At 40.5% G+C, this 25,194-nt stretch overlaps 3 protein-coding genes and 1 long non-coding RNA gene across 7 annotated transcripts; 1 reads left to right on the forward strand and 3 right to left on the reverse strand.

Annotated features, from left to right (window-relative positions):
• Positions 1-303: 303 nt before the first annotated feature.
• LOC122978741 (ras-related protein Rab-3D-like) lies at positions 304-8,357 on the reverse strand. Of its 2 annotated transcripts, none has more exons than XM_044345701.1 (5): positions 8,132-8,357; positions 5,155-5,388; positions 1,988-2,106; positions 1,301-1,425; positions 304-1,172 (listed from the first exon to the last, which is right to left on the reverse strand). In XM_044345701.1, exons 2-5 carry the CDS (start codon positions 5,386-5,388, stop codon positions 985-987), a joined length of 666 nt encoding a protein of 221 aa, XP_044201636.1. In that variant the 5' UTR covers positions 8,132-8,357; the 3' UTR covers positions 304-984. The 2 variants fall into 2 exon arrangements, with proteins under 2 accessions (XP_044201636.1, XP_044201637.1); XM_044345702.1 differs by lacking the exon at positions 8,132-8,357 and adding an exon at positions 7,008-7,159.
• Positions 8,358-9,678: 1,321 nt separating this feature from the next.
• On the reverse strand, positions 9,679-14,991 carry pld6 (phospholipase D family, member 6). 3 transcript variants are annotated; one of them, XM_044345704.1, is made up of 4 exons: positions 14,759-14,991; positions 12,972-13,150; positions 12,493-12,722; positions 9,679-10,629 (listed from the first exon to the last, which is right to left on the reverse strand). In XM_044345704.1, exons 2-4 carry the CDS (start codon positions 13,148-13,150, stop codon positions 10,379-10,381), a joined length of 660 nt encoding a protein of 219 aa, XP_044201639.1. In that variant the 5' UTR covers positions 14,759-14,991; the 3' UTR covers positions 9,679-10,378. The 3 variants fall into 3 exon arrangements, with proteins under 3 accessions (XP_044201639.1, XP_044201640.1, XP_044201638.1); XM_044345705.1 differs by having other exon boundaries at positions 14,702-14,991; XM_044345703.1 differs by lacking the exon at positions 14,759-14,991 and adding an exon at positions 14,550-14,752.
• A 106-nt stretch (positions 14,992-15,097) lies between these two features.
• On the forward strand, positions 15,098-18,271 carry LOC122978743 (transcription elongation factor 1 homolog). Its single transcript, XM_044345706.1, has 4 exons — positions 15,098-15,194; positions 15,530-15,655; positions 15,756-15,826; positions 16,979-18,271. The coding sequence occupies exons 2-4, from the start codon at positions 15,540-15,542 to the stop codon at positions 17,041-17,043; spliced, it is 252 nt and encodes an 83-aa protein (XP_044201641.1). The 5' UTR covers positions 15,098-15,194; positions 15,530-15,539; the 3' UTR covers positions 17,044-18,271.
• LOC122978744 lies at positions 17,845-24,281 on the reverse strand. The gene is made up of 3 exons (XR_006402731.1): positions 24,058-24,281; positions 22,457-22,548; positions 17,845-21,315 (listed from the first exon to the last, which is right to left on the reverse strand). It is a non-coding gene; the product is annotated as an uncharacterized LOC122978744 (long non-coding RNA).
• Positions 24,282-25,194: the final 913 nt, after the last annotated feature.

Below are 25,194 nucleotides of genomic sequence, written 5' to 3' on the forward strand. Positions count from 1 at the left end.
TAGCACAACAACAGAAACAGATGATCATTTCAATATGAGGAGCCAGTACAAAAAAATTCACTAATTTAAAGTTGAGCATGAACACAAACCTGTTGAATGTTTTATTTTTATAACACTTGGGATAAAATGTATGTATGTATATGGTTGATTCCAGGTTACAGTGGAATGATTCATTACTGACGTCAACACTGAGTGGAAACTTGAAAACTAGAACTTTTGCTAACTTTTTTTTTTTTTTAAATAAAGTGTTTAATACATAAAATAACTTATTTACTTCATGTAAATGAAAACCAGGAGACATACTTTAAAGCTCCATATCTTTTAATCTCAATCTTTAGAAGGACCAAATTTGAAACCTGGCAAAGGAAATATTGGACTGCCATTATAATACAAAAACAAAACCATAAATTAAAAGCAGATCAGAATATCCCTTCAAAACAGTAATAACAAGTCTGTACTACGCACAAACCCCTGGAATGACACAGCACCTTCAGGTATGTTTGACTTCGTACTGAGCAGCTAGTGAGCAGTCTTCCTCAGCAGGATCACACAGGGCCAGTAGTTCTCAGGATACACAGTGTTTGTCAACAAGTCACAGTGATGCAGTTTCAGAAAAACACCCACAAGGGGGCAGCATGACACAAGTAGATCACAGTGATCCTCCACTCACTGCTGATCTGGTTCATTCATTCTCATTCTTGCCTGCAACAGGTGCTGTTCACAAACGACTGTGTAAACAGGAAATAATAAAGCAAAAGGCCAAACTGATCAAAGCAGCTCTTTGGCATCTTAGTGTAACAGTCACGTTCAAATTATGAGGAAGTGCTGAAGACTCTACCGAGTTGAGAAAAGATCAAATGGAAAGAAAAAGAAAGTCAAGCATAGTGTTGCAGCAACATATGGTAAAATACATTCACAATAATCAATTTTTGGTAATTCACTTGATCATGAAACCAGCGCTCTATGAGTTTCCACTGTCAACGATCAGCATGCGCAGCCACTCTGGTTGTTGGGGGGCGCGTCCTTCAGGTTAGCTCCCTTGTTATTGGCCGATAGACTGACATCACCGTTGACCGTCTCGTTCATCTTCTCACAGATGACGTCCACCAGCTTGTCAAAGACCTGCTTCACGTTGATGTTGTCTTTGGCACTGGCCTCGAAGAACTGGAAGCCTGCGGAGAGAGCACGGGGAGAGGTGAGGGTTATGAGTAATTATTAGGCAAAGTTCTTGTTGAGCACGTGATTGAACTGTGTGTGTGTGTGTGTGTGTGTGTGTGTGTGTGTGTGTGTGTGTGTTGACCTAGCTCTGTAGCCAGTCTTTGGGCAGCCTCAGCTGGGACCTGCCTGTCTTCCTCCAAGTCCAGTTTATTGCCTACCAGCACTACCTGAGCGTTGTCCCACGAGTACGTCTTGATCTGGGTTGCCCTGGGAGACACAGACACAATATTTTCACAACCTCTATATGTCCTGCAGTGCTGGTGTCATTTTATTGCTGTATGTGTATTTCTTACATTCAAATGGTGCTTTATCAACAATTAAGCATCGTTTAAAGATGAAGAACCTTCTGTAGGTAAATTAGAGCTGTTTCAGAAAATCATAAATATATGTTTTGTTTGCTATTATTTATTGAAAGTATTGCTATTGTTACTACTGCTGTTATTGTGCTGGGATTGTATGTGATTATTCTTAGATTTCTATACTTTAATTGAATGTCTACATGTTCTGAAGTTAATGTTATCAGATGTGTGTCTTCATAGGGAAAAAAACCTTGAATCTATCTTTTTTTTGGCACAATTTGGCACAAAAAGGCACAATTTTCCCTAAGTTTTGTCTTGTGAATTAAATACAGCAAAAGAAGAAGCGTTTCTCCGGTATATAGAAAGGAAACTAATTCAAGCTTTATAGAGACATACAGGATAACACACAAACACTACACACACACAGTGGCTTAATAATAATGTGACATTACATCCAGAGCTCTACCCACCAGTCCTGTACGGCGTTGAATGACTCCTGGCTTGTGATGTCATACATGAGGAGGAATCCCATGGCTCCTCTGTAGTAAGCTGTGGTGATGGTCCGGTAGCGCTCCTGACCTGCTGTGTCCTGTGTAAACACATGGCACACCTTAAATAATTCTACTGTCATTATTTAAACCACAACAAACCTCCAGGGAGCTGGGAGTTCACAGTTGACACACTAACTGGATGAAATGTCATTCCAACACATGTAATCCTTGTAATTAGCGTTAAAGACAAACGTATAGAAAAAAATAGTTTTCTACAAAAGATTCCTGGGGGAAGAACATAAATGGTTAACTCTGCTGTTCTGAAAAGGTGAATCATTAACGCCTCCCATCATATGTTGATGCTGCCACACCCTGTAAGTACACCAGGATACACTGTGTGCTTTTTGACTGTGCCTTCATGGACAAAAATAAGTTCGGACGGTTGTTATGCTCCTTCTTTATTCTTCTTTATGCTCCTGTCCAATTAAATGAAATTATATCCCTGACATGAATACATTAAAACTGCCTTTAAAAAATGACACTTTTAAGACTCAAACGGATTCATCTGATAGGTTTGAATGTTCCCTCCTCATGAAAAATATTGCCAGCAGCTACAGTATGTATGATATTAACATTATGCACACTAAAGATAGAGATTCAGAGTTTGTCTGTGACCTATAGTACATGTCAAAGGAACCGTACGAGATGTTACTGCTCATATGCCCAACTTTGGTGCAAGGTTTTATAAAAATGAGTTGAGCTCATTTTAATGGCCCCACGAAACCTATTCAAGTTGCTCAGCAGCAGACAATAACATTTTACTTGGCACTATCCTCATGTAAAAGTATGTGACTGTATCACTGTTAGGCAGAGCAGAGGAGGCATGCTATGCTGAATACATTAAGTTGAAAAAAAAAAAGAAAATGGAAAAGATGTATTACTTTCATCTAACAGGAGAAGTGTGGGTGAGTCCTCGCCTTGCACTAACATTCAGTAATAGATCTGTCCTGAGCGTCAGTCTGCATAGTAAGCACATTCAGCTCCAGCAGCTCAAACCCTATGCATCTTTCATGAACCCCGCCGTCTTGGGACGATGTTAAACATCAACTGTCATTAACTCAAGAGTGTGAGAAATTGGTTTACGCCACATCCATGACAGGCAGCGGCGTGTAAGAGGGCAAACTAGGGAATGGGTTGAAGATAAACAGTCTGTGTTGTGTAACAATGCTTTCGAAAGCACTACAGTATTGACTCTGCCTTTGGTTTAGGCTGGATTTTGAATTTGCAGTTAATTACATCAAATATATTACAGCTCTCACATTTAAATTTTTTTTCTTTCTTGATACATTGTCTGTCAAACCTGTTCTCTCTGTACTGTTAATTTTTTTTTTTTTATCTGGTGCGGGTAATAAAAGAGCATTTACAGTAAGATCTTGTTGATGTCACAGCTCTCTCTAAATTGACACCTCTGCTGCAGGCTAACTAGACACTTAATCCTCTTAAACTAATGTTCAACTTGGAGAATGTCTTGTTTTTGTCAGGGATTCCTGGTTGAACTCAAAGATAAAACAGTGTGTTGGATTTTTGGAGTTTGGTGTCCCAGTGTATTGTATTATTTCATAAATACATGGGCTAATTTTTGCAGTTGCATGTGTATTGTAAGTCGATTTATGTAAAGGTCATTATAGTACAGTATATCCCAGAAAATATCCTGCTAAAAAATAATTGAGGTGGCCATATACTCTTTTTTGAGTATTGAGTATATACTCATACAGTCTTCAGAGATCATAATACAGGCCTTACACTCTCCAGGGACATGGAGAGTGGTTAAATATAAAAACTGGCAAATATAAACACCTTCAGGACAAAAATAATGTTGTAATCGTCCACTTTCAATAATCTATATCACTACTAAAAGTGACTGTTTGCAGATATTTGGCTGTCGTCCACTAGAGCTCAGGGTTAACTGCTAAAGGTGCAGGAAAGTAAATTATTCTTTAAACTGGGGGGCAAACAAGGTGACTTAAGTTTTCCTGACTGTCTGCATGTGAGGCATCAGTTAATAAAACTAATAGAGCTAATAGTATCACATACAAAATCATAATCAGTATTTAAAAAAACTAAGGACGTTGAGTTTTAACGCTCGGTACTGTAACAGTTTGTGAGCCAAATTAAATAGGGTTAAATCTGCACTACTGGAACACTGCGAGCCTTTAGCATCAGCTTCTGCACAGAGCAAACACCTTTCTCCGAGCCAAAGAGAGTCGCAGTGTGCTCTGGCCTTATCTGCCAGATTTCTGCCCTTTCTTACTGCTGCAGAGGAGAAACCAGACTACGTGCATGTAAAGGTAAATAGTTTGAAAATAAAGGACTTTTCATCAGCTCTGGTATTTGAGTTTTTATGTCAGAAAATATTTCCAAAAATGCTCCAATAACCAAAAAGGAGCCACAAACTGTGGCTTTGTCTGTAGAAATGTATATTTCTTATCGACTGAATTTCATTTTGTGCACATGTTCACATAAGCATGGCGGTCTGATTTAAAATAGAAGTGCGTTCAAGCTACCATCGTGTTCCCAAGACGAGACCAAACCACCCCCCCCCCCCCCCCCCCCCCCCCCCCCCGCCCTGTTTATACAGATGAGAAAGCAGAGAATAGCAAGACAAGAAATACATTTAGAAAGTTTTGGGGGTTTGTTTTTATAATACTTCCTTCAAAAGCTTCCAAGCCCATTTTAAGTATTGGCAGTTGGGAAACTCATACACCACTTACTGAGTTTCAGAATAATGACTCCTTTTGACAGTGTTAGAAAGTATTTTGGTTCCTAGATATCTGTCTGGTGCAATACTTTTGTTCTACTTTTCTTTTTCAAGTTTGCTTTTTCCAACTTTCAACTTCTAATTGGAAAGAAAACATAACTGGAGAAAAGTATGTGGAAGAGAAGCTCTACCAAACACACGAACGCCTAATTATCATATAAACTATCATCTGCACAAAGGCATTAAAGGATAGTTTCAGATTTTTTCAAGTCTGTCTAAATAGAATACTGACGTGCTAATATGTATGTGGAAATGGGTCTTGGTCGCTGCAACAATTCCTCCTCTCCATACTGACCCTGAAGCTATTCCAACAGAACACAACTCTCACCCAGATCTGCAGCTTGACCCTCTTGTCGTTCCTGTAAATGGTCTTGACTTTGAAGTCGATTCCCACTGTGCTGACGAATGCTGAAGTGAAGGAGTCATCTGCATAGCGGAACAAGAAGGAGGTCTTTCCCACGCTGCTGTTGCCGATAATCAGCAGTTTGAACATGTAGTCAAAGTTTTGGTCCGCTGCGTCCCTCTGCTCCTGGCCTGCCCCTGGATCTCTGGCTAATGCCATCTATCACAGTCAGAGAGACAACAGAAGAAGAAGAAGAACGAGCTTTCAGACACACATCTGTATGAATAAACTCTGGAACTCATTCATAAAAAAGGCATCCACCATAATTCTGAGATGTCTCTAATAGAACCTGTGACCAAATAAGGACTTTGCAAACGATCGATGTATGAATCCATAGGCCTAAAATGACTCATCAACAGTTTTGATGATTGATTATCATTTAATTCATTTATCAGCAAGAAAGCCAAACATTCCTTGGTTCTAGCTTCTCCAATGTGAGGATTTCACTGTTATGGTGTTGACTGGACAAAAGACATTGAAAGATGTCACCTTGGACTCTGGGAGACTGTGATGGATCTTTATTAATGTTTTATGACATTTTATAGATTCATTAATTAAACAACAGAATAAGTGATCATGACAATAACTGTTAACTGCAGCCCTACAAACAAACAACACTGAATATCAGAATATAGCTGAAGGGTGTACAGTATGTACAGGAACAATATAATCACCTCAGGTAAAAACATGTAATTACAGGTTCTGCACGCTGCACTGAGCCTAAAAGACAAGTTAAGTCCTGCACATTCAAGATGACTTAAAACCACCATGGCTGCTGTTTTCTGTTTAGTTATGTTAGATTATTGCACATGGCGTAATGCATGTTACCTGAAAATAATAATTTAACCCCAACACAGAGATAAAAGATATTTTTTGGTCTTGACAATATACTGTATAATGTCTTAAGGTAAAGAACTAAAAGTCTGATTATGGTGGGAAAGTGAATGGAGATGCTCTCAGTAAATGAAATTTGATAGAGGTTTCAATCCAATAGAGATCTTTGCCAGGCATTGTCAAGAGAAAGTTAATGTAGCAAGTAAAGTTAATGCTGAAGTAAAGTGGTCATGTGGTTAAGGTCTAATTAATTCATTTGAATTAGTGATGAAAGGGGGAGAAGAAAGGTAAAGTTTATCACAGAATTATTTGCATTATGCGACAAGTATGACAACTATTTACCTTGACGATAACTTTTCTGTTCTAAAGAATAACAAAAAAAAGAGATGAATAAAGAGTAAGCTTTGGTGAATCTGGCTTGTAATCTGGAGATGTGAGCCAGCTAGCTGTAAATGTAAAGATCGGGGAGTTGTGGGACAGAAATCTGGACAGACAGTAGTTGTGTGTTTGAATGTCAGAGTGCAAAATCTCAGCTGTTTGAGAATTCAAGTTAAAGTATCAGTTCACAATTTTTCAAGTCTGTCTTAAAACAACAGTCAGGTGAACAAATGAACATTGAAACAGGTTTTTCTTGCTGTAATCGAGAGCTGCCATGATTAATCAATTAATCTATTAGTTTCCTGTTTAGCTGCAGTGGAAGGAACGTAACAAAAAGAGGGAAATTGGCACTAAAAAGACTGTAACTTAGAAAGATATTGATTCGATTGGCTGAAGCCGTCCAACTTTAACAACATGTTTGCAGAAGGAGGGCTGTGGATGTTGTGCATCACTTAAAGTGCATAATGAAGATAATCTCTTAATCATCAGTATGCACAGGAGGGCAGCATGTTTGTTTGTGCACCTCACTATTGTTTTAAGACAGACTTGAAAAATTGTGAACCTACCCTTTAACACTCACAAGCCTGAAATCCATCTACACTAACAGGCGAGGAGATGCTGGTAAATGGAAGTGTTGGTTTACAAATGGGCCATCTTTCTGCCTCATCCTTCTTAGCTCCCATCTCTGTGTTATGAATGGCTGCCAGGGCGTGCTCCGTCCACTCTTCCTCCCTCCATCCGTCACCCGCAGCTCCTGCTTTCTATTTTTCACATGGACTCTTGTTATAAAACTTATGGGATCAGTGGAGGCTGAGTGCCGGGTGAGTGGCGATAGATTCTCCTCCCCTGCCTGTTATATTTCATCCATCATCCATTTGACCAGTTCATCCACCCACAGACACTCCCACTTAAACCATTAATTAAGGTTTATCTTATCTTAGACACACACACACACACACTTTCATATTCCATCTGTGCATCCCTCCTGTCACCATCCATTCATATCTCACCCTCTCCACACTTCCTCCCTCTGCATCATACTGTAAGGAGGCTGCACCATCCATTCATTGACACCCCCCCCCCCCCCCCCCCCCCAGCCCGACCCCCTCCCTCGTCTCTCAGAGTGGCTGAGCTGAGCCTTCCTGATTGCTGAGATCCCTCCAGAGACCAGCTCAGCATTACCGCTTCCAAGACCTATAAAGAAAGACTGGCCGGCACGCTGCTCTACACACTCAGCAAAACACTAATGTCCACGCATGCGCCTACACATCAATATGAAAATAGGCACAATATGATGTGTGCAGGATTATAACGTTAGCTGCATTTACTTAAGAAAACAGGTCGTCAGTCATAAAATCAACCAACTTCTGGCACAGGATCTGACTAAACAGCAGATGTTGACATCTGGCCTAAACTAGCTGAAGTTGAACTCAATGGAAATGGGGTGTGCACTTCACGAGGACACATGGAGTCATGATAAGCCAACTTGTTGACATATAACAACAAGAATTTATCTTGTACAACTACAAACACACAAAGAAAAGTGTGTATTCTGCGCTTTCCGCTGATACTGCGATGACAGTTAATTCATTTGTCTACCCCGCGCCACCATACGGTAACTCAACCACAACCTGATGACAGTTAAACACGCTCTCAGCCTTTTACTTCAAATGATGTGACAGTTTTGTACCTTGGATGCTGTCTGTGAATGTGTCTCGTGCTCTCTTCCCGCGGTCCTCCACCTGTCCACCTGGAAGCCGGTCACTGTGCGCTGCTGTCGGCCGCTTCTCTCCTCCTCAGGTGCTGCGCTCCCGGATCTCCAGACTCTGCCTGTCACTGAGAGCTGCACCGTGTAACCGGGGCCAAGTCAGACTCAATGGCAACGTAGCATTTCCGGCACAGACTTTCAAAATAAAATCACCATTCACAGAGCCATTCAACCCTACAGTCTGAGTAAATGTTTAACACACATGTAAGTTTACCTATGGGGCAACTTCCCAAAAAATCCTCCTCTCCTATGTCTCAAAAACATTCACCTACTGTAAGATATCTATATGAATCAATGGTTACATTTAGGCTCTAATGATTGTTTTCATTATCAATGAATCTAATAATTCCCTTTTCGTTTTAATTGATTAATTGTTTGGGGAGCAAACAGTTTCAGGGAAGGATCAGTGAATGAAAGGAAAAAAATTGAAGTTATTACATCAGTTATCAAAAGGAGATCATGTCAAATAGGCTAAATGTGTGTGATTTGGTTGAAGAGATGGTTCAGAGATACAGCAGTTTTTTACTGGAATTTTACTGTTTTTTCCTAGAATCAGAAACTAATGAACGCCATGAACTTGGTATACACTGACATATGTCAAGCAGCAATATCAGGCTATCTCGGCTCAACTGTTGAGTGTCTATGGGATCAAATAACATAATCATAATTAAATAAATAAACAGGGGATGGATGAGGGGAGGCCCACAGTCTCAGACTTAGAAAACTCCTGGTTTAGAATAAAAATGTCGGAAAACAGAAGTTGAAACCTGCGAAGGTTTGACATTTTTGATTCATTGATGATAAATAATTAATTCTTGTTGAACTTCTTCTCAAATAACTTCCTGTAAATAAATAGATCAATCGATTAGCCAACTAATTAAATGGGACCTCGAACACATTTTACACAATTGTCCTGCCATCCTTTTAAATTGAAGGTAAAATCACCAAATTTCCGGTACTATTTTGTCAAATCACCGGCCAGCTTGACTCTTAATAGAAAAGTAAACTTTTAAGAGGCCCAGCCACTGAGTGTAGGCGTTACGCACCATTTACGCATCCAAACTCATGACCGCTCAGTTAAATTGGTCCCTTACATACCGTGGATGAAATATAGCAGCTGATTCCTTTAGTCTAACAGTCTCATTTAACACGCTGAACTTCACGATGTAAAAGACTGAAATGTCGCAAGTGTTAAGTCAGACAAAAGCCCTTCTGGCCTTTATCAACAAGCATAAGCCTGACTCGGAGCAACGCAGGGAGTCATGCACCCAGCCAGGAACATTCATCACCTCCAAACCAGATCAACTCTTCTTGCACCGGAGAAGCTCAAAGGCGGTATTGTTAAAACACTTGAGAATACCAGCGTGGATTTTGTGCTGTGAGGCCTTTTCTGTGAATCTGAGTAAATCATGTTGGAGCAGGAGCGAAACCACAGCTGCGGGGCTCTGATGCAACAGACCTGTCAACACTGCAGTGTGAAACCGGGTTTTTATTGGTGCCTGATACAGCAGCAGCAGCACATCGTGAACACTGGATCTTTAACCGCCAGTGTAATTCACTTATACACAGAGTGGACTGTGGACTGGTTTCAACAGTCATTACATTCAATTTCCTAACTAATCTATGTGCTGTACTCCCTCTAGTCTTGAGGAGGAAAATGTATCATGTAATAGATTATTGATTATGTAATGAGCATGAAGAAAGAGTAATTGATAACATCAGTGGAGATCTTTAACAAAAGCAACTGTAATTAAGTCATGTCAAATTAAGAAATGTTCTCACCTTAAAAAACAAACAAACAAAATCAACATGGATTCCACGTCCTGAAACAGGAGAAATCTCTTTAGAACTGGACCAAACCTTCTGTTTTGGATCTTACTCCCTCTACTGTCCATTTCAACAGGGATTGTTTTGTATGGAGAATTTAAAGAAAACACACAAAAACCAGGAACTCTTAACTGTAGACTTGGTCTAATAAATTACATTAAAATTAGACCAGAAACTAATTTAAACTGCCTTAAAACTCCTATAATCTCAAACAGTAACTTACAAAACTAACAGCACCTCCTGATATCATGAAAAGATGCACTATGGAGGCATTTTCTGTCCAAGGTGACATGAGCTCTGACACAATATTCCTTTCGGGTGATCAGTTATTAGTTCTAGAGGTCATGTGAGTGGGTTTTTGTGGTCGTTTGACGGGTGGTACTGAGCCGGGTCGTTGCGCGCCCACAACCTGTGGAACTCCTTGATGAATGGTTGGACCAGGTCTGGCTCCTCAGTGACGAGGATGTTCTCCATGTTGCTCTGCACTGCTGTCAGCGTCCAGTTGAGGGAGCCCGTGATGAGCAGCCGGCCGTCCACCACTGCAAACTTGTGATGCATGTGCACGGAGCCCACGTCGCACCGTACGCAGATCCCTGGAGAGCAGATTGAAAATTCTTCAATATCTTAATGTCTCCGGTACCTGCTATGAAATTCTGCACCAAAAAGAATGGTGATGTTCAAAAGTTAATAGAAAGATTATGAATGAATACCTCTGCACTTTAGTCCTAGGTGCTCTTTTAAGATTGAAACATCAATATACTGTCTGTTTTTAAACGGACAGTGCTGTTGGTGATTTGAGGGGTTGTAAAATAGAAGGCTACAACAAATCTAAAAGCATTTAAACCTCTCCACTTTCACTACATAGATTATTCGACCCCACTGCATAATACTACTTCCAATACTGAATCTTATCACAAAATACAGTCTCGCTGCATCTGAAATCACGTTCTATGTGTTGTACTATCGTTCAACATACTCATGTGTGAATAAACAGCAGGATGTATCTTTTCGGAAGGCACTGAGCTGTAATTATCATGTCACTTCCTGAGAGCCTCCTTGCTGGTTGGAGACGTGTAACCATGGCAACCCATGCCAACCTAACCACTACTGGCATCTGCCGTACTAATTTAAAAAAAAAATATTATGCCTCGCAAAGTGAAACCTTAGACGTGCACTTAAAGTGAAGCACTACTGACGTTACGCCAGAGCTGACTTCACTGTCCGCCATTGTCTGTTATGTTGTTGTTGTTGTTGTCACTACTGCATTGCATTGTGGGATATTTATACCAGTGTAGTGTCCAGTGCTTACATACTGTAATATTTACCCGTAAACAGAATGCAATTCACATACTACTGGTTTCATACTAAGGTTTCAGACATACTGAATAGCATACTATTATTACTATTATTAGCATACTAAATAACATGTTAGCATGAAGCTTCAGACACAGTATCTGTCTCTACTTGTGTAGAATGGAAACCATACTCATCTTGTTGTCTTGAGTATTTCTGTTCCAAGAAAGCTGCCCTGTACACCTCCCTAATCACTGTGTGTAAATGCCTTTTTGGCTTTTTAAAATATTATTTTTCACAGCTCGAAGTCAAGAGAGTCAGAAATGAACAAGAAGATGCAACAGGCGATACAAGTTTGGGTTCTTTCCTGTTTTGACCCCTTTAAGATCATTTTCCTTGTCTGTCTCTGGATTACCTCAACCAGTACTCAACTAGTGATACTAAACCAGTGATGTAAACTAAGCAGAAGCACTGTGCACTTGGTTCTTTTACATTCGAATAGCTGAGGATGAAAGGTTTCTGCAGGAAAATGACAGAATATAACAGACACTGTATCACAAGAGGAGTTGATTGTGCCAAAGTGGTTCTCATGAGGTATGCAGTCAACTTACACACACACACACACAAAGAAACACTTTGCCTAATGAAATTTGTTGCCCTGCTTGCCAATTTCTTACTTACTTAATTCTTACTTAACAATATACCGTAGCAGTAATTTATTAAATGCAGATGGCTAACGGAGAAAGTGAGACAGCGTGAGTCAAACACGTGACACAAACTCTTTCAGATTTTTCAGAGCATGATGACTCTGACTCATAATAGGGCTTGTAGTGGCAACCTCCATTCCCCCAGACAGTTCCAATCATCTCTCCATTCACCACTGAGGAAACCTGTGAGACTTACTAACAATGACACTGATAGACCGAGAGCACCTTTTGTCGAGCAAGACCTGAGTCATCCTTCCAGTAAAATGATCCCACAGAGGTTAATGTGACTTTTTTTTTTTAACAAATAATATCTAAGGACAAAATTGGATTCCCTGGGTCTTTATGTTTGAAGTTTCTTGGCATAGGGAGGCTACATCAATATGACTGTTAAGGTCACACAGTATGAAGACAGATAGAAAAAATGATTTGAAAGAGAAACAGATCTGTTTCCCTTACCAGCCTTGCGGAGGACTCCTATCTGGGAGCCAGTGATGGCAGCGTAGTGCTTGTCAGTGAGGACTCTGATGGTCACACTCCTGCTATGCAGTGCTAGTACAGCCCTGCTCAGGTCCATGTTGGAAAAGGCAAAAACACACAAGTCCAGAGTGGAGGAAGCAGACAGGATGTGGCGGAGAAGATGGGAGAAGGAGGTCTCCACACCATGAGGCAATGAGCAGCAACAGGCACTAGAAGGGCAGAAAACAAGACTGTGTCTACTTACTGTATTAGCTGCATGAGCTTTCACAGGATGTAATGGCTAACTTTGGCTTTTAGGTCTAATTTCCCATGGAAAAATGTATTCAATAGATAAAAGAATTGTCCTGTTAAGTAAATAACTGTGGGAATGAGTAATGGTAAATACATTGAAAGCATCAAGCGGCTTCATATATGTGTGTGTGTATATATGATAAGCACAGTGAATATGTTTCACTTACTGAGTTGAAGAAGGAGTGAAGATGTGCTCCACACAGGCCACCTCTGAGGGGAAGAAGAGGACCTCATTGAGACTTCTTCCAGGCCTGAGGCGACGCAGGAGCCAGCCAAGCAACTCCGCACTAAGTGAGACTGCCACCACCCCCAGGCCGACCACCTTCACCGCCCACATCACTGACATCTCACACGCAACAAAACAATGTTTAGGAAACTGTATGTAACACAAATGGTTTTTATGTTATGTATAAACAGAAAATGTTTGGTGATTATGGACATTTTAATACAAGTCTTATATGAAAATATGATTATCATATCCCTACAGTATGTTTTGTAGCGCTGAAATGATTAGTTAATCAATTAGTTGTTCAACAGAGATCACTCACCAAGAGTTCGGATAATAGATTAAATTATTAAGTCGTTTACCAAGTGAAAAATTCCAAGTGTTTTCTGGTTCCAGCTCCTCATTTGTGAGTATTTGCTGTTTTTTTCTGCTTTATATCATTACAAATGTAATATCTTTGGTTTTGGTCTGTTGGGAGATGTTACTTTGGGGTCTAAACAATCCATTTAAAGAAAAACTGACAAATCAACAAATGAATTGATAATGAAAAATAATTGTTAGGTGCAAACTTAATGTTTTTGGATGGTTCTACATATATGTATTTTATTTTAGAGCTGAAAGATTTAGTCGAATAACTATTTAATTGACAAAAACTAAATCATAACTACTTTGATAATTATTTCATTCATTTATAAAATGATGTGGTTTCATCTTCTAAAAAGTAAAGATTTATCATAAATAATAGTAAACTGAATACTTTGGGGCTTCAGACTGTTGGTTAGATAAAACAAGCCAATATATTCATATTGCCTTAGTCTCTGGGTAAAGATGATGGGTATTCATCACCATTTTCTCTACATTTAATCTCTTTGAATGTTGTCATAATAACATAAAACTACATATACTGACAGTGTATTGTTTGTTATTGTACATTATAAGTTGTGTATTTAACCATTTGCCTGAAGGACCTAACACATCACAGTGACATCCAGACTTGGCCCCACTGTGAGCCTCTCATGTGTTAGCATTACAAAGCGTCCATTTCTCTAAAAGATAAAAATTCAACAAATGTTCTGTCTGCTGCATGATTAAAAAGATTTTTTGCACCACCAGCTAGCGTCTTAGTTTGGATTAGGAAACGGTAAAAATTGTTTTTGTGGATGGGGTATTTTTCATCACAGTGGTTAGAAAAACCTTTGAACTTGGAAATACCTTCAGAATGGCACCAAGTGTTGTTCTATGACCTCCTGAGGTTTAAAAACATCTTTTTGGAGAAATGGATGCATAGCTTTGTGAATAATTTAATGTTAGTACATGAGAGGCACAAACTGGGACATTTTTTTAAATGTGATAGCAAAGAAACTTGGTTAAATACTCACACATGACTAAAACAAACTTTAATTTAAACCGGTGTTCAACAGGAACATTGATTAGATTCATTTAGTAACAAGGTGTTGACTTTTTGCTTGGTACAAACAAACACAGGGTAATTTTTTTAAGTTTTCATATCAACACCTACCAGAGAAAAAACCCAGAGGAAAGAAGACAGAAGACAGAGCACAAACGCTGACTAACTTGTCGAGATGTTTAAAGAGTTAATAAGTCAACATGTCCTCGGGCATGTCTAAATAGCGTTTAAACACGGAGACGTTTGGCTGCAAACAAACACACCAAGGCTGAGTTAGCTTCTGTCGCCACCAAGCGGGAACAGTTTGACAGACGTTTTACCTCTTCTTCTTCTGCTTCTACTCCTTCTTCTTCTTCTTTAGTGTTTATTGGCGGTTGGCAAACCAGCTTAGAGGCGCATTATCGCCACCAAGAGGACTGGAGTGGAGCGTAAAAAAAGAGATTATAAAGGAAATAAAAAAAACTTCTAGATTATTTTAGATAAATCGGCTTCTTTTAAAAACTTCATAATGTCACAGTATATCTTGCCTGCTGTTTTCCTCAAGAGACCTGACAATGAAAAGTCATGATGGTGATTACTGTCAGACGCTGTTTCGTCACTGCCAACCATCTTAACTGACATGTGACGCAGCCAATGAGTCATCGCGATATTTCACACTCGCTCCACCAATCATTTAACAGGAACCGTTGCCGGTGCCGGGACTTGTGTTGGAGCCTTTTCCTCATTACAGCAACGTGTATTTTCCTCAACTAAAAGGTAAACAAAATGAAAACTTTTTGAAACTAGAGGACAGTTAACAATCGCGACATGTTTAATAGCTCGAGTCGAGTCCTGATAGAAGATTTATTTCCTATAAGAGTCCGTTTAACTCGTCTGTTTATGGTGATTCATGTTGTACTTGAGATCAACAACAAACATGCTAAACGTTAGCCAGTATATTTGGACAGCAGCTGCTGGTTTATAGTTGTAATTCTGGCTTAGTAGTATTTCAGTATATTTTTGTTTGGTTTGATATTTAACGTCACACATTGCACACATTCCCCCTTTTGTTTTCTCTTTCTCTCTCTCTCACACACACACACTTGATTCAGCTTTTGAGCAATGGGTCGCCGCAAGTCCAAACGGAAGCCCCCTCCTAAGAAGAAGATGACGGGGGATCTGGAGACGCAGTTCACCTGTCCATTCTGTAACCACGAGAAGTCATGTGATGTTAAAATGTAACCAAAAGCCTTCTTACACAACTCTTTCAGATGTTAGTCGTTGATCTGTGTGATGGGAATTGTTGCCAACTTATCTTTTGCTCTTTTATCTCAACAGGGAGAGAAGCAGAAATACTGGGATAATATCATGCACGGTCTGTTTGGAGGAGTTCCAGACACCAATTACCTGTATCCTTATTCATACATGAGTTTTATAGAACAACAGTTGTGCATGTACATGTTGAAGCCATCTGTGTTAGCTTTTGAGCTTGAATGTTAATGCTTGATCATGGGAACAGTAGTTGACAAAATAATCTCACCTCAAGGTCCATTTATTAGGAGCTTTTAACCTGATCTCATGGCCCTCATCTACACATAGTTGTCTTCAGTTTGCCTCCTTTATTTTGCATTAATGCCTCCCTTCACATTCAGTCTTCCTCAGTGTGTATTCCTTTTTTAAAGTTGTCTTATCAGTCCAGTTATTCTCAAAAAAACCAAACAATCATTGTCCTCCTTGGAAACTGTCTCCACCTTCTAAAATACTTTTTACCTCGGCCTCTACTTTCTCTATTTTCTATAATTGTGTGATCATTTCTAGTCTTTCTTGTGTATATTTCCTGCATGTTATGAGGATATGCTCTACTGTCTTATTCTCATGGCTCATTTGTTGTCACGTGACCTAATTGTGGCGTTTAGGTCACGTGATAACAAGTGGTGGTATATGGGGATGAGATTATATCTCTCGTCAGTCCACCAACTATTGGTGGATGATTTTACACCTTCCTGGTCGACGCTATGACTGGTGCAGGTCTGGCGATAAAAGACAGCAGATGTGTACGTCTGGAGTTTATTCAGTCTCTTATCTGGCCAAGTCACCGAGGTAGTGTTCAGCTTTAGTAAACCTTAAAGCACGATATGACCACCCGTTGTTTGTGTAAGTGGACCCTGAGTTAAGATCATTTTATCAAGACTACTTTAACATTCAGTAACTACAGCTCCCATGAGGCTTTGACATGCTGTCATTGTCAAAGACTCAAAGGAGGTATCGCTGTCAACAAAATAATATCTATTTATGTTTCTGGTTTCAGCATTTTAAGAACCACAGATAAAGAAATGCATTGTTTAATGGAGGCAGGTAGAAGCTAGTTTGGGAAGCGAGAAAGACTTTGACTGTAATTACAGTAACTGCTTGATCTTCAACATAATAGCAAAGGATACTTTGCAGAGACGCAGTCACATTTTCTTTATCCTTCAGTATTGATTTCCAAAGTTCATATCATCCTGCGTCAATGTAACTCTTGGCAACAAAATCTTTTGTATCCTTAATATGTTGCTCTTCAGATCTGTCAGAGCCAGTCGATGTGTACAGTGATTGGATAGATGCCTGTGAATCAGCAAATCAGTAGCCTTCATGGAGCAGGAGGCTTTTCAGGAAGAGGATGAGGATGTGTCTGGTGGGCCTGAGCTCATTAGGAGCATCCTGGTTAGAGGACATTTCTGAAACTTTTTTTTTTTTTTTTTTTAATTTACTGGTTTCTGTATGGTCACTTGGAAGTCTCCTTTTCAATATGAGGTCCTTGGCACGAATGGGCCCTGAAGCGCTCCTGTTGTCTTCTTCCCTTTCTGTGTGAGGTCTCAGCCAACACCTGTAGTTTTGACTCTTGAGATTTATTACTTAATTTGTTCTTTGCAGTGTATCTTGACTTATCGTCACACATTGAGCAGAACCTTCTGCTTTCCAATACATGTTTTTTTTTTATTATTTGTGATGGGTTTTAAAGATCCTTTAGATGCAATGTAGACAAGCCTTAAAATAGTAGTTTATTTTGAAAATTAGAAAATAAGTTCCTGATTTTTATTTTGCTTTTTAATGGCTAGATATTGTTAGCTGAAGAATGTTATTTTATACATCAGGCCTGTAGTGTACGTAAATCTCATCCTGTCATTATAATGTGAAATCTCTTTGGCTGTGGACAGAAACTGCTTGAAAACAAAAGCATCAGTAGGTGCATTTAAAAGTTGAAAACCCTCTCTGAGACTAGCATCAGATGTAGTCGGAGGAGAGGAAGTGCTCCGGATTTGTTTCACTGCCAGATCTTCCTCACAAAGTGGGAACGAAGTTTTAACACAGCTCAGGCCAACAGGAATGCTGTGATGATTTACTGTCACTTCACCTCAATGCAACATAAGTCTTTTTGTGTTTTTTGGATGTTTGCAGCACTAGATCATCTATGTTGATCAGCCTCAGTTAAGCATGATTCACAGTAATAACTACCCACAGCTCTCCTCGTCCTCATAAAGACAAGTTTTGTCGCAGCATTAGGTCATTCCACTGGAGAGAGGAACGCAAATGTACGTGTTTTTTTTTTTTTGGTTCGCTGCTTAGTTCTTCATGCATTCAGTTTTTCTGTTGATCGAATCATTTTTTTGGTTTACATGTTCACACAATTAAAAATTTCAAGAAGTGCAAATAATCTTTGTGATTAAACGCATATGTACAGAATAGTGTAATCTTCTCCTGACATCAAGCTGTAATATTGAGTGTTTATTTTCCTATGCAACAGTGTTGAATAGCATAAAAACAAGCTGTTTTTAAACACAATGGAAATAAAGGAGCAATAAGACTTGACATCACCAGTAAGTGTGGGTTGCTTTTCATTTTATTGTATGTATGTATAAATGAACATGTTACATTTGTTACACAAAAAAATCCAGTTAAACCAGTACCCGACTCAGGTTTTTAAAAAGTATTTTCTTTTTATGATCAAGATGTGGTTATCTGACCTTGATTTGAATTAGTCATGATGGTCTTAATTTATTTATTTTCTAAGGAAATAGGAAAACAAATGTTGTGATTCAGTCTTAAACAACATGAATGTCCTGTACGGTACTGAGCACCAGCAGCTGGTAAAAAAAAAAAAAAAGTAGATTAATCTTCACAGTAAAGACATTACAGTTGGGATTTAGATAAGAAATCAGAGTTTAATAAAGAAAAAGGTAGAATATTCTTATTCACAGAGAGACTTCAAATTCAAAGTGCTGCAATAAACATGAATGACTCTGCTGTTGTGTTAACTATAAAACAGATTTAATAATAAAACTAGAACAAGGTGAAAGAACAGGCTCAAGTTCAATCCATCTTAATGACATCATCAACAACAACAACAAAACAAACTTCCAGCTCTGGTTTTGATTTATCATTAAACAGGTGTGTACAATAGAATACCCTCAGCTAGTGATTGCTCAGATGAAGAACCACAAGAACAACATTTATAGTTAAAATAAATAATTACAGCACTTAAATTCCAAGTAAAAAGTCTTCTGATCTACTCTCCTGTGGCATCTGTGACCGTGACACATTTTTCTAGGAGTCCAGCATCCATTCATCCCCACAGAGCACAGGATGTAGCAGATCACAAATGAAAGAAGACACAGTGTAGCGAGGCTGTGCACCAGGCAGGGCTGAGTGATAATAGATGAGATGTGGAGTCCCTGCCTGGGCTCTCCACCCAGAAAGAGTGTGTCCGTGCATGCGCGCACTGCACTGTGTATTGTGTTTGATGATGGACCCCAGCTGGAGAGGTATTGACGACGCCTTATGAAACATGGTGGAGGATGATTACAATGGAGAATGATTATCACTTAGTCTCTCCTCTGTCTCTGCATGTCGCCTCCCACTCCCTTCCCCTCTCTTCTATTTCTCGCCATTTTTCTCTTTTCTCCTCTCCTATTCAAGCACGTGAGGTCAAGTGTCACTCCGTCTCCGTTGTCAAGGCTGCCAATCACCCACACAGTGAGTGCGAGGCAACTGTTGCCAAGGAAACAGAGCGATTCGGTTGCTAGGCACCTGGAGCTGTGCTCACAATAGTCATTTTGTTGCTTAGCACACACACACACACACACACACACATGCATACACAAATACACACAAAACCACAGAAACGGCTTTGCTCAATCAACAAGTTTACACAACGTCAGAATGAAATTTGTATAAATTATAATTACACACTTCTAATAAATAAGAGATTTGCTTACGCAGTGGTAAGAAATCAAGGGATAGTCAATGATAAGAGTGTAATTTATCATGTGCACATTTGCAAACAGGTGCTTGTACACTGCTGAATTTGCAATGAAACGTTGGTTTTCTAATTTATAATACTTAGTAATAATGCTAATGTACCAAAAATGTACTCCAGTATGTTTTATTCCAACACCTTTTCTACCTGATTAATCAGCATGCCCCAACGTCCAAGAATTCTTCCGGCCCACACCTCAACTTGATCAATAAAATACATAAACATCCATCATTCTGACTAAAAGTAGTTACCCATAAAATAAATCAATCCCTTATTTCCCCACTGGCAAGTGGACCCAGTGAACCTAGCTGCGATGTGTGTGTACTCTTACACGGGGATGTATCTGTATGCTTGTTTTCATGAGCTCCATCAATCCCCTATTTCCCTACTGGCATGTAGATCTTGTGAACCCTCATGCAGTTTATATATATATGTGTGAGTGTGTGTGTGTGTGTGTGTGTGTGTGTGTGTGGGTCTGAGTCTCCATCATGACAGCCAGTCAGCTGAGCCGCTTGCTGAAATGTCAGCCACGGGTGCAAGCCTTGACATGTCCTCATGTGTTACTGTCTCCTGTTGCTGCTGCTACAGGCATCAAACTTTCACACATTTTTAGCATGAGCTGGGGAGTCAAAAATAGTGTGGAGTGCAAAAGTAGTTGGTAGTGCAGTGGGGTGATGGTTATGCATTGGTATAATGTACCATCCCATGGCATTGCAGTTGTTAACATCTCAAAAAAAGCCATATTTGGCACCAATTTTGCAAATGTCAGACTTCCATTCAGTATGAAGAAAATGTTCGGTGCAGAGTGTGAAGGGCTATGAAAGACACTCATCAGCTGATAAGATTATAGGCTCACTTGTGTGCACGACTGACTGACAAGGGTACGTAATCAAGAAGGTTTGGAATTAATGTCTGAGTCTGAAGACTTTTGTGTTAAGCTCCCTGAACTAATGCCCGGGGGGTTTAGCTAAGCGGTCTTCCTCACCAGCGCCTCTGCAGGAGAGGCTGAATCTAGCCAGCCACACAAACTCATTTCCTCCACAGGTGTAAAGAGTGACATGGTTGATAAACCTACGATGATAAAAACCTTTTCAGTGGCTGGATTTGATTTGGGCACCTGGCTAGCCCTGATTGCATTCTATTTAAAAACCTCTCTGATTGAACAAAATAAGCCTTTCCCATAAAAAGTCACCTCTGGATGCTTAATTAAAAATCCTCCCCTTCAGCCTTCCCCCCCCCCGCCGCCAATGTCTGTGTCACCTCCTCAGTTTGGCTATACATTTATATCTGTCTGCCTGGTCTTCTGCCATTGTAATCTACTGAATAGACTTCTGCTTTTGGTCCAGTGTAGATGATAAAGCTTCCACTCGACTACGCGTATTCTCAAGCAATAACATCCACATCTGTATTATCAACCCAAGAATACCCGTGGTCGAGACCGGAGCAAAGAGGCCCACCTCCTCCCCCTTCTCCATTCCTTTCTATCTCCTCCTCTTAGCTCTGGAGCTCATTCTCCTCTCCTGTGTTCATCCCTTCGGCTGAATGAGATTGCAGCGTGGAAGGACGAGGTCTGTGCGGAAGGCGAACCTTTAAGGACAGCACCTAGGATAAGAGAGACAAAAGAGATCATATTTATCCTTGAATAACAATACAGCAGCATTGCTCAGAGGCTACAATACATATTTCATGCAGGCTTCAAGTCACATCTTTGAGCACATTGTTAGACTAATAGCCTGACTGTGAGCTGTACGCAATAGCCACACACACACACACACACACACTCATACGCAAACATACAAGCAGCCTGCTATGCATCTTTACCTGAGCTGCACCAAGTAAACAGATTACACTGCCAACAGCTAGTCCCTTTGCTCTCCCTGGTATCAAGCAACCATTTAGCCAAGCGCTGAGGGAGAGGGCAGGCTCACCAATTATCAAATAGGTGTCAGTGTGTGTTACACTGCACTGAGGGGAGAGACTGATTACCAAACAGATGTTCAGCCCTCGCCTCCATCCCCTCCTCCTCCTCCTCGCCTACTGCCTTTCTTCATTCCATTTTCCACTCCTTTTTCCCATCTATCTTCTCTCCTCTCCTCTTTCACACTGTTGGAAGACTCCCTGGTATGCCCCCCCCCATCTCTTCCAACCCCCCCCGCCCCCCCGTCAACACACACACTCTCTTTCTCTCCTCCTTGTTCCATCCCATGGAGAATAAGCCTGACTCTTCCCTATCCACACTTGCCAATTAGAGCCACAGTAGTTGTCAATCAACAGGCTGAGGAGGAGAGAGTCATTGGGAAAAGAGGGGGTGGGTGGAGGGGGGGGGGGAGCAGCTCCCCCCGGAAAACTCGGGCTAGTTTACAAACATGACTTGCCAAACATGATTGACTCTCTCCTTCTCTTTTATTCTTTTCTCTTCTTCTCACTTTTCCTCTCAGCCTATCCTCTCCAATCATTGTGATCCATTTGTCATTTTTCCTGCTCTCGCCCCGTGTTACTCTTCTCTTTTCCTACTTTTTCAGCCTCAGATCAGCTTGTTTATTCACTCATGCACACACATAAACAATACATCATCCTTCTCCATGTATCCCTTCACCTATCAAAGCCGCACAACATGAAACCTGACACTCTCTGAAAGTGGAAGTGCCAAAAACTAGCTGGGGCCATCACGTCGAGGAGATCTTGACACTCGTCTCCCTCATTACCTATACTCCTCTAGTCCTCTCTCCTCATCTCTCCTCACCTCCCGCCTCTTCCTCCATCCCAACTGTCCATGTCTGGGCTGCTGCTGCTGATGACAACTCAAGTGGACGTGTCTTCTGTTCTCACCAAGAGCTGTGAAGAGATGTACGTAGGTGTCAGAGATCTGGTGTAAAAATACACCCCGCTGCCCTCTTCACTACACAGGACCGGTCTGTGTCTGCTCGGTGTCACTGGAGTGTCTCTGTCTAATTTGAAGACATGCAGCGGTGTAGTTTGAGCCGTGCATGTGGGAGCTAAGCTATGATAGCATGAGTCTCACATGCAATGGGTGTGCCTGCAGCAGCAGTTTTGAATGTATGGACCGTCTTAAGGCCTTTTTTTTCACCTCAGTTTTACTTTTTACTCATCCTGCATCCACATATTTATAATAAAACTTTCATTTCCAATAATTCCTCTATTGACTGCGTAAGTACTTTATTCCATGCCGAAAGACATCTGGTTTGTATTCATAAGAGAATCAATTTCCTGAATTGACTTGATTGAAAGTGAACTGGCTCCAGCTGGAGGACCTAATGAAAGAAAATCGGTCTGTGTTTCATATTTATGTCTGTCATATTTATGCAACAGACGTATCAATCCTTTAATGCACCTGCTATTTCAGATAGGATGCAAAATCACAAAGTGGCTGTGCCAGAGGCAAAGACAAGACAGGCTTGAGATGGAGACAGAGACTGAGCGGACGCCGGGCCGCTGCTTGCACATTACTGCTTAATTGCTTGGAACTAAAGGCGCTGTTATGAGGAAGTTTATGCTTATGCCTGCAACAGCAAATCTTTCCAGCCATTTTGGCTACACTGTGGAGTCTAATAGTCACTACCCAGACAAAAAAAATAAATGACTCACTGATGGCTATTGGTACAAATTCAGCCTAGGGTGCAGAATAAGAGAGTCATTGGCCAAACTTTCAGTGACAAACTTAACAGAGACACTTTGGTTTTCTTAATCTTTCTGGGCCTAAATGGCTCCAGTTGGCCTACTAGCCCAGATAAGCAGACATCCACACACCACTGTAAAAGTGCAGATAGCCAGCACCTGTCCTCTACGTGACAGGCTTGGATATGAAGCTTTCTTTGTTTGTAAATACATCCGCTTCCACTGACAAGGAGAACCCAGTTCAGTTCAGAGTGGCAGGCATGGATTGAGTCTTTAACCCTTTCCGGGGTTGTGTGAAAGAGATTTCTAATCATCTTTGTCTTCTTATCCACCGGCGCTACAGAGGAGGAAGACACGCTGACACGCTGCTGTTGGTTAAATGTTAAAGCTGCGTGCAGGTGCAATTCTCATCAAGTGATTTGATAGGCACTGGGGAGTGATGCTGATGGGACCAACCTGTTTAGTTATCAAATCATAAAGCGTGCCAACGGGAAATTGATCGGGCGTTAATTTCGTGCCACGTAGAGCTACAAATCCAGCTCATAAAGCTTTCATATACAAGTCTTGTTTAATTATCAACAAATATCTTGAAATATCAGGACAGTCTAAAGTGATGGGACCCGGAGCAACGCCACGCCGCGCTGTGAACTGTGTCCAATACGTTGTTTGTGGCAAATAAACAGCGACAAAAATATACATTGAACTTACCGTTATGTCCATCCTTTAGTCAGCTCCGTATGCCATACATTGTATCCATGCTGAAGTGTGTGAGAATAAGCAATACTGTGCAGGGAAACGCCCCCCCTCCCTGCCATTCCTTTCTCTCTTGTGCGCTTCTCCTCCCGCTTGTGGGGAATCACATAACCACTCCTTGTTTTTTCCATCCTCTCCGAGGGAGGGATGGAGCGATGGAGCCTAATGCAGCAGCATCAGCATCCCATGCAACTCCACTGCAACCTCTCACCTCTCCTCTCCTCTGCTCTCCTCTCCTCCTCCTCCTCCTCCTCCTCCTCTGCTCCTCTCCTCTCATTCTGTCTTGCCCATCCAGCCCCTGCCGCCGAAGAGCATGCCCCACAGTGCAGCGCTTCCCAAGCTGGGGTGCGGGGGCCTCAACGGGGCCACGATGGAGCTCCTGCTGGGACTGGTGACATAAAAGAAAAACATAATAATAAAATTAAGAACGTGAGTTTGCGGTTAGGAAAATGAATGCAGGTTTTTATTTTTTCCTCAGTTCTGATATTGCGCTTTCTGGGGATGTTTTATGACTTATAATGTGTTCCTCACTGGAGAATTAATTTCACCTTCTCCATTATGTTTTTTCTCTCAATAAAAAACATTAATGTATAGTGCTTTATGTTGCATTTATTGTGACTCTAAGGTGTTTTGTGACTCCTGCAGACTCTCTATAATGTTCCTAATAATGGGGGTGGACAGAACAGTGAAATATAATGCAAGCAGGTGCAATAGCAATGCAATAAATCCATGCAATAAATAATCAAAGCCTGCAAACATTGTGAGGCTTATAATGTGAAAATGATATAATATTGACTCAACTCTGTGTTCATTTTTAAAGTCATAGTTTGTGGTGCTGTTGAATTGTGCAAGTATTTCACATCAAAAGGCTAAGTTAGATATTTCTGCTCTTTTGCCTGTAAAAATGGACAATTACAATTAAATACAATACAATATGACACTTTAGTGGCAACAGTGTTTCTATTATTTTGTTAAAGAAATGGACACACAATAGAAATATAATATTTGTATATTACTATAAATCTAAAATACCTTATAGGACATTTATTTTTTTTACCAAGACAGAATGGAAAGTGTCACTTGGAGGTGAAT

The sequence above is a fragment of the Thunnus albacares genome, chromosome 3 (genome assembly GCF_914725855.1).
Source record: "Thunnus albacares chromosome 3, fThuAlb1.1, whole genome shotgun sequence".
NCBI classification, from domain to species: Eukaryota; Metazoa; Chordata; class Actinopteri; order Scombriformes; family Scombridae; genus Thunnus; species Thunnus albacares.

Bases quoted from the DNA above. Each gene is read 5' to 3' on its own strand.
- LOC122978741 (XM_044345701.1), bottom strand. From the start codon at position 5,388: ATGGCATTAGCCAGAGATCCAGGGGCAGGCCAGGAGCAGAGGGACGCA. The intron at 2,107-5,154 runs GTGAGAGTTGTG...GTGTTTACACAG, and splicing joins GGGTCAAGCTGCAGATCTGG to GACACAGCAGGTCAGGAGCG. The intron at 1,426-1,987 runs GTGGGTAGAGCT...TGTGTCTCCCAG, and splicing joins TTCAACGCCGTACAGGACTG to GGCAACCCAGATCAAGACGT.
- pld6 (XM_044345704.1), bottom strand. From the start codon at position 13,150: ATGTCAGTGATGTGGGCGGTGAAGGTGGTCGGCCTGGGGGTGGTGGCA. The intron at 12,723-12,971 runs GTAAGTGAAACA...CTGCCCTTCTAG, and splicing joins TTCACTCCTTCTTCAACTCA to TGCCTGTTGCTGCTCATTGC. The intron at 10,630-12,492 runs GTAAGGGAAACA...TCTGCTCTCCAG, and splicing joins AGGAGTCCTCCGCAAGGCTG to GGATCTGCGTACGGTGCGAC.
- LOC122978743 (XM_044345706.1), top strand. From the start codon at position 15,540: ATGGGTCGCCGCAAGTCCAAACGGAAGCCCCCTCCTAAGAAGAAGATG. The intron at 15,656-15,755 runs GTAACCAAAAGC...TTATCTCAACAG, and splicing joins AAGTCATGTGATGTTAAAAT to GGAGAGAAGCAGAAATACTG. The intron at 15,827-16,978 runs GTATCCTTATTC...GTTGCTCTTCAG, and splicing joins GTTCCAGACACCAATTACCT to ATCTGTCAGAGCCAGTCGAT.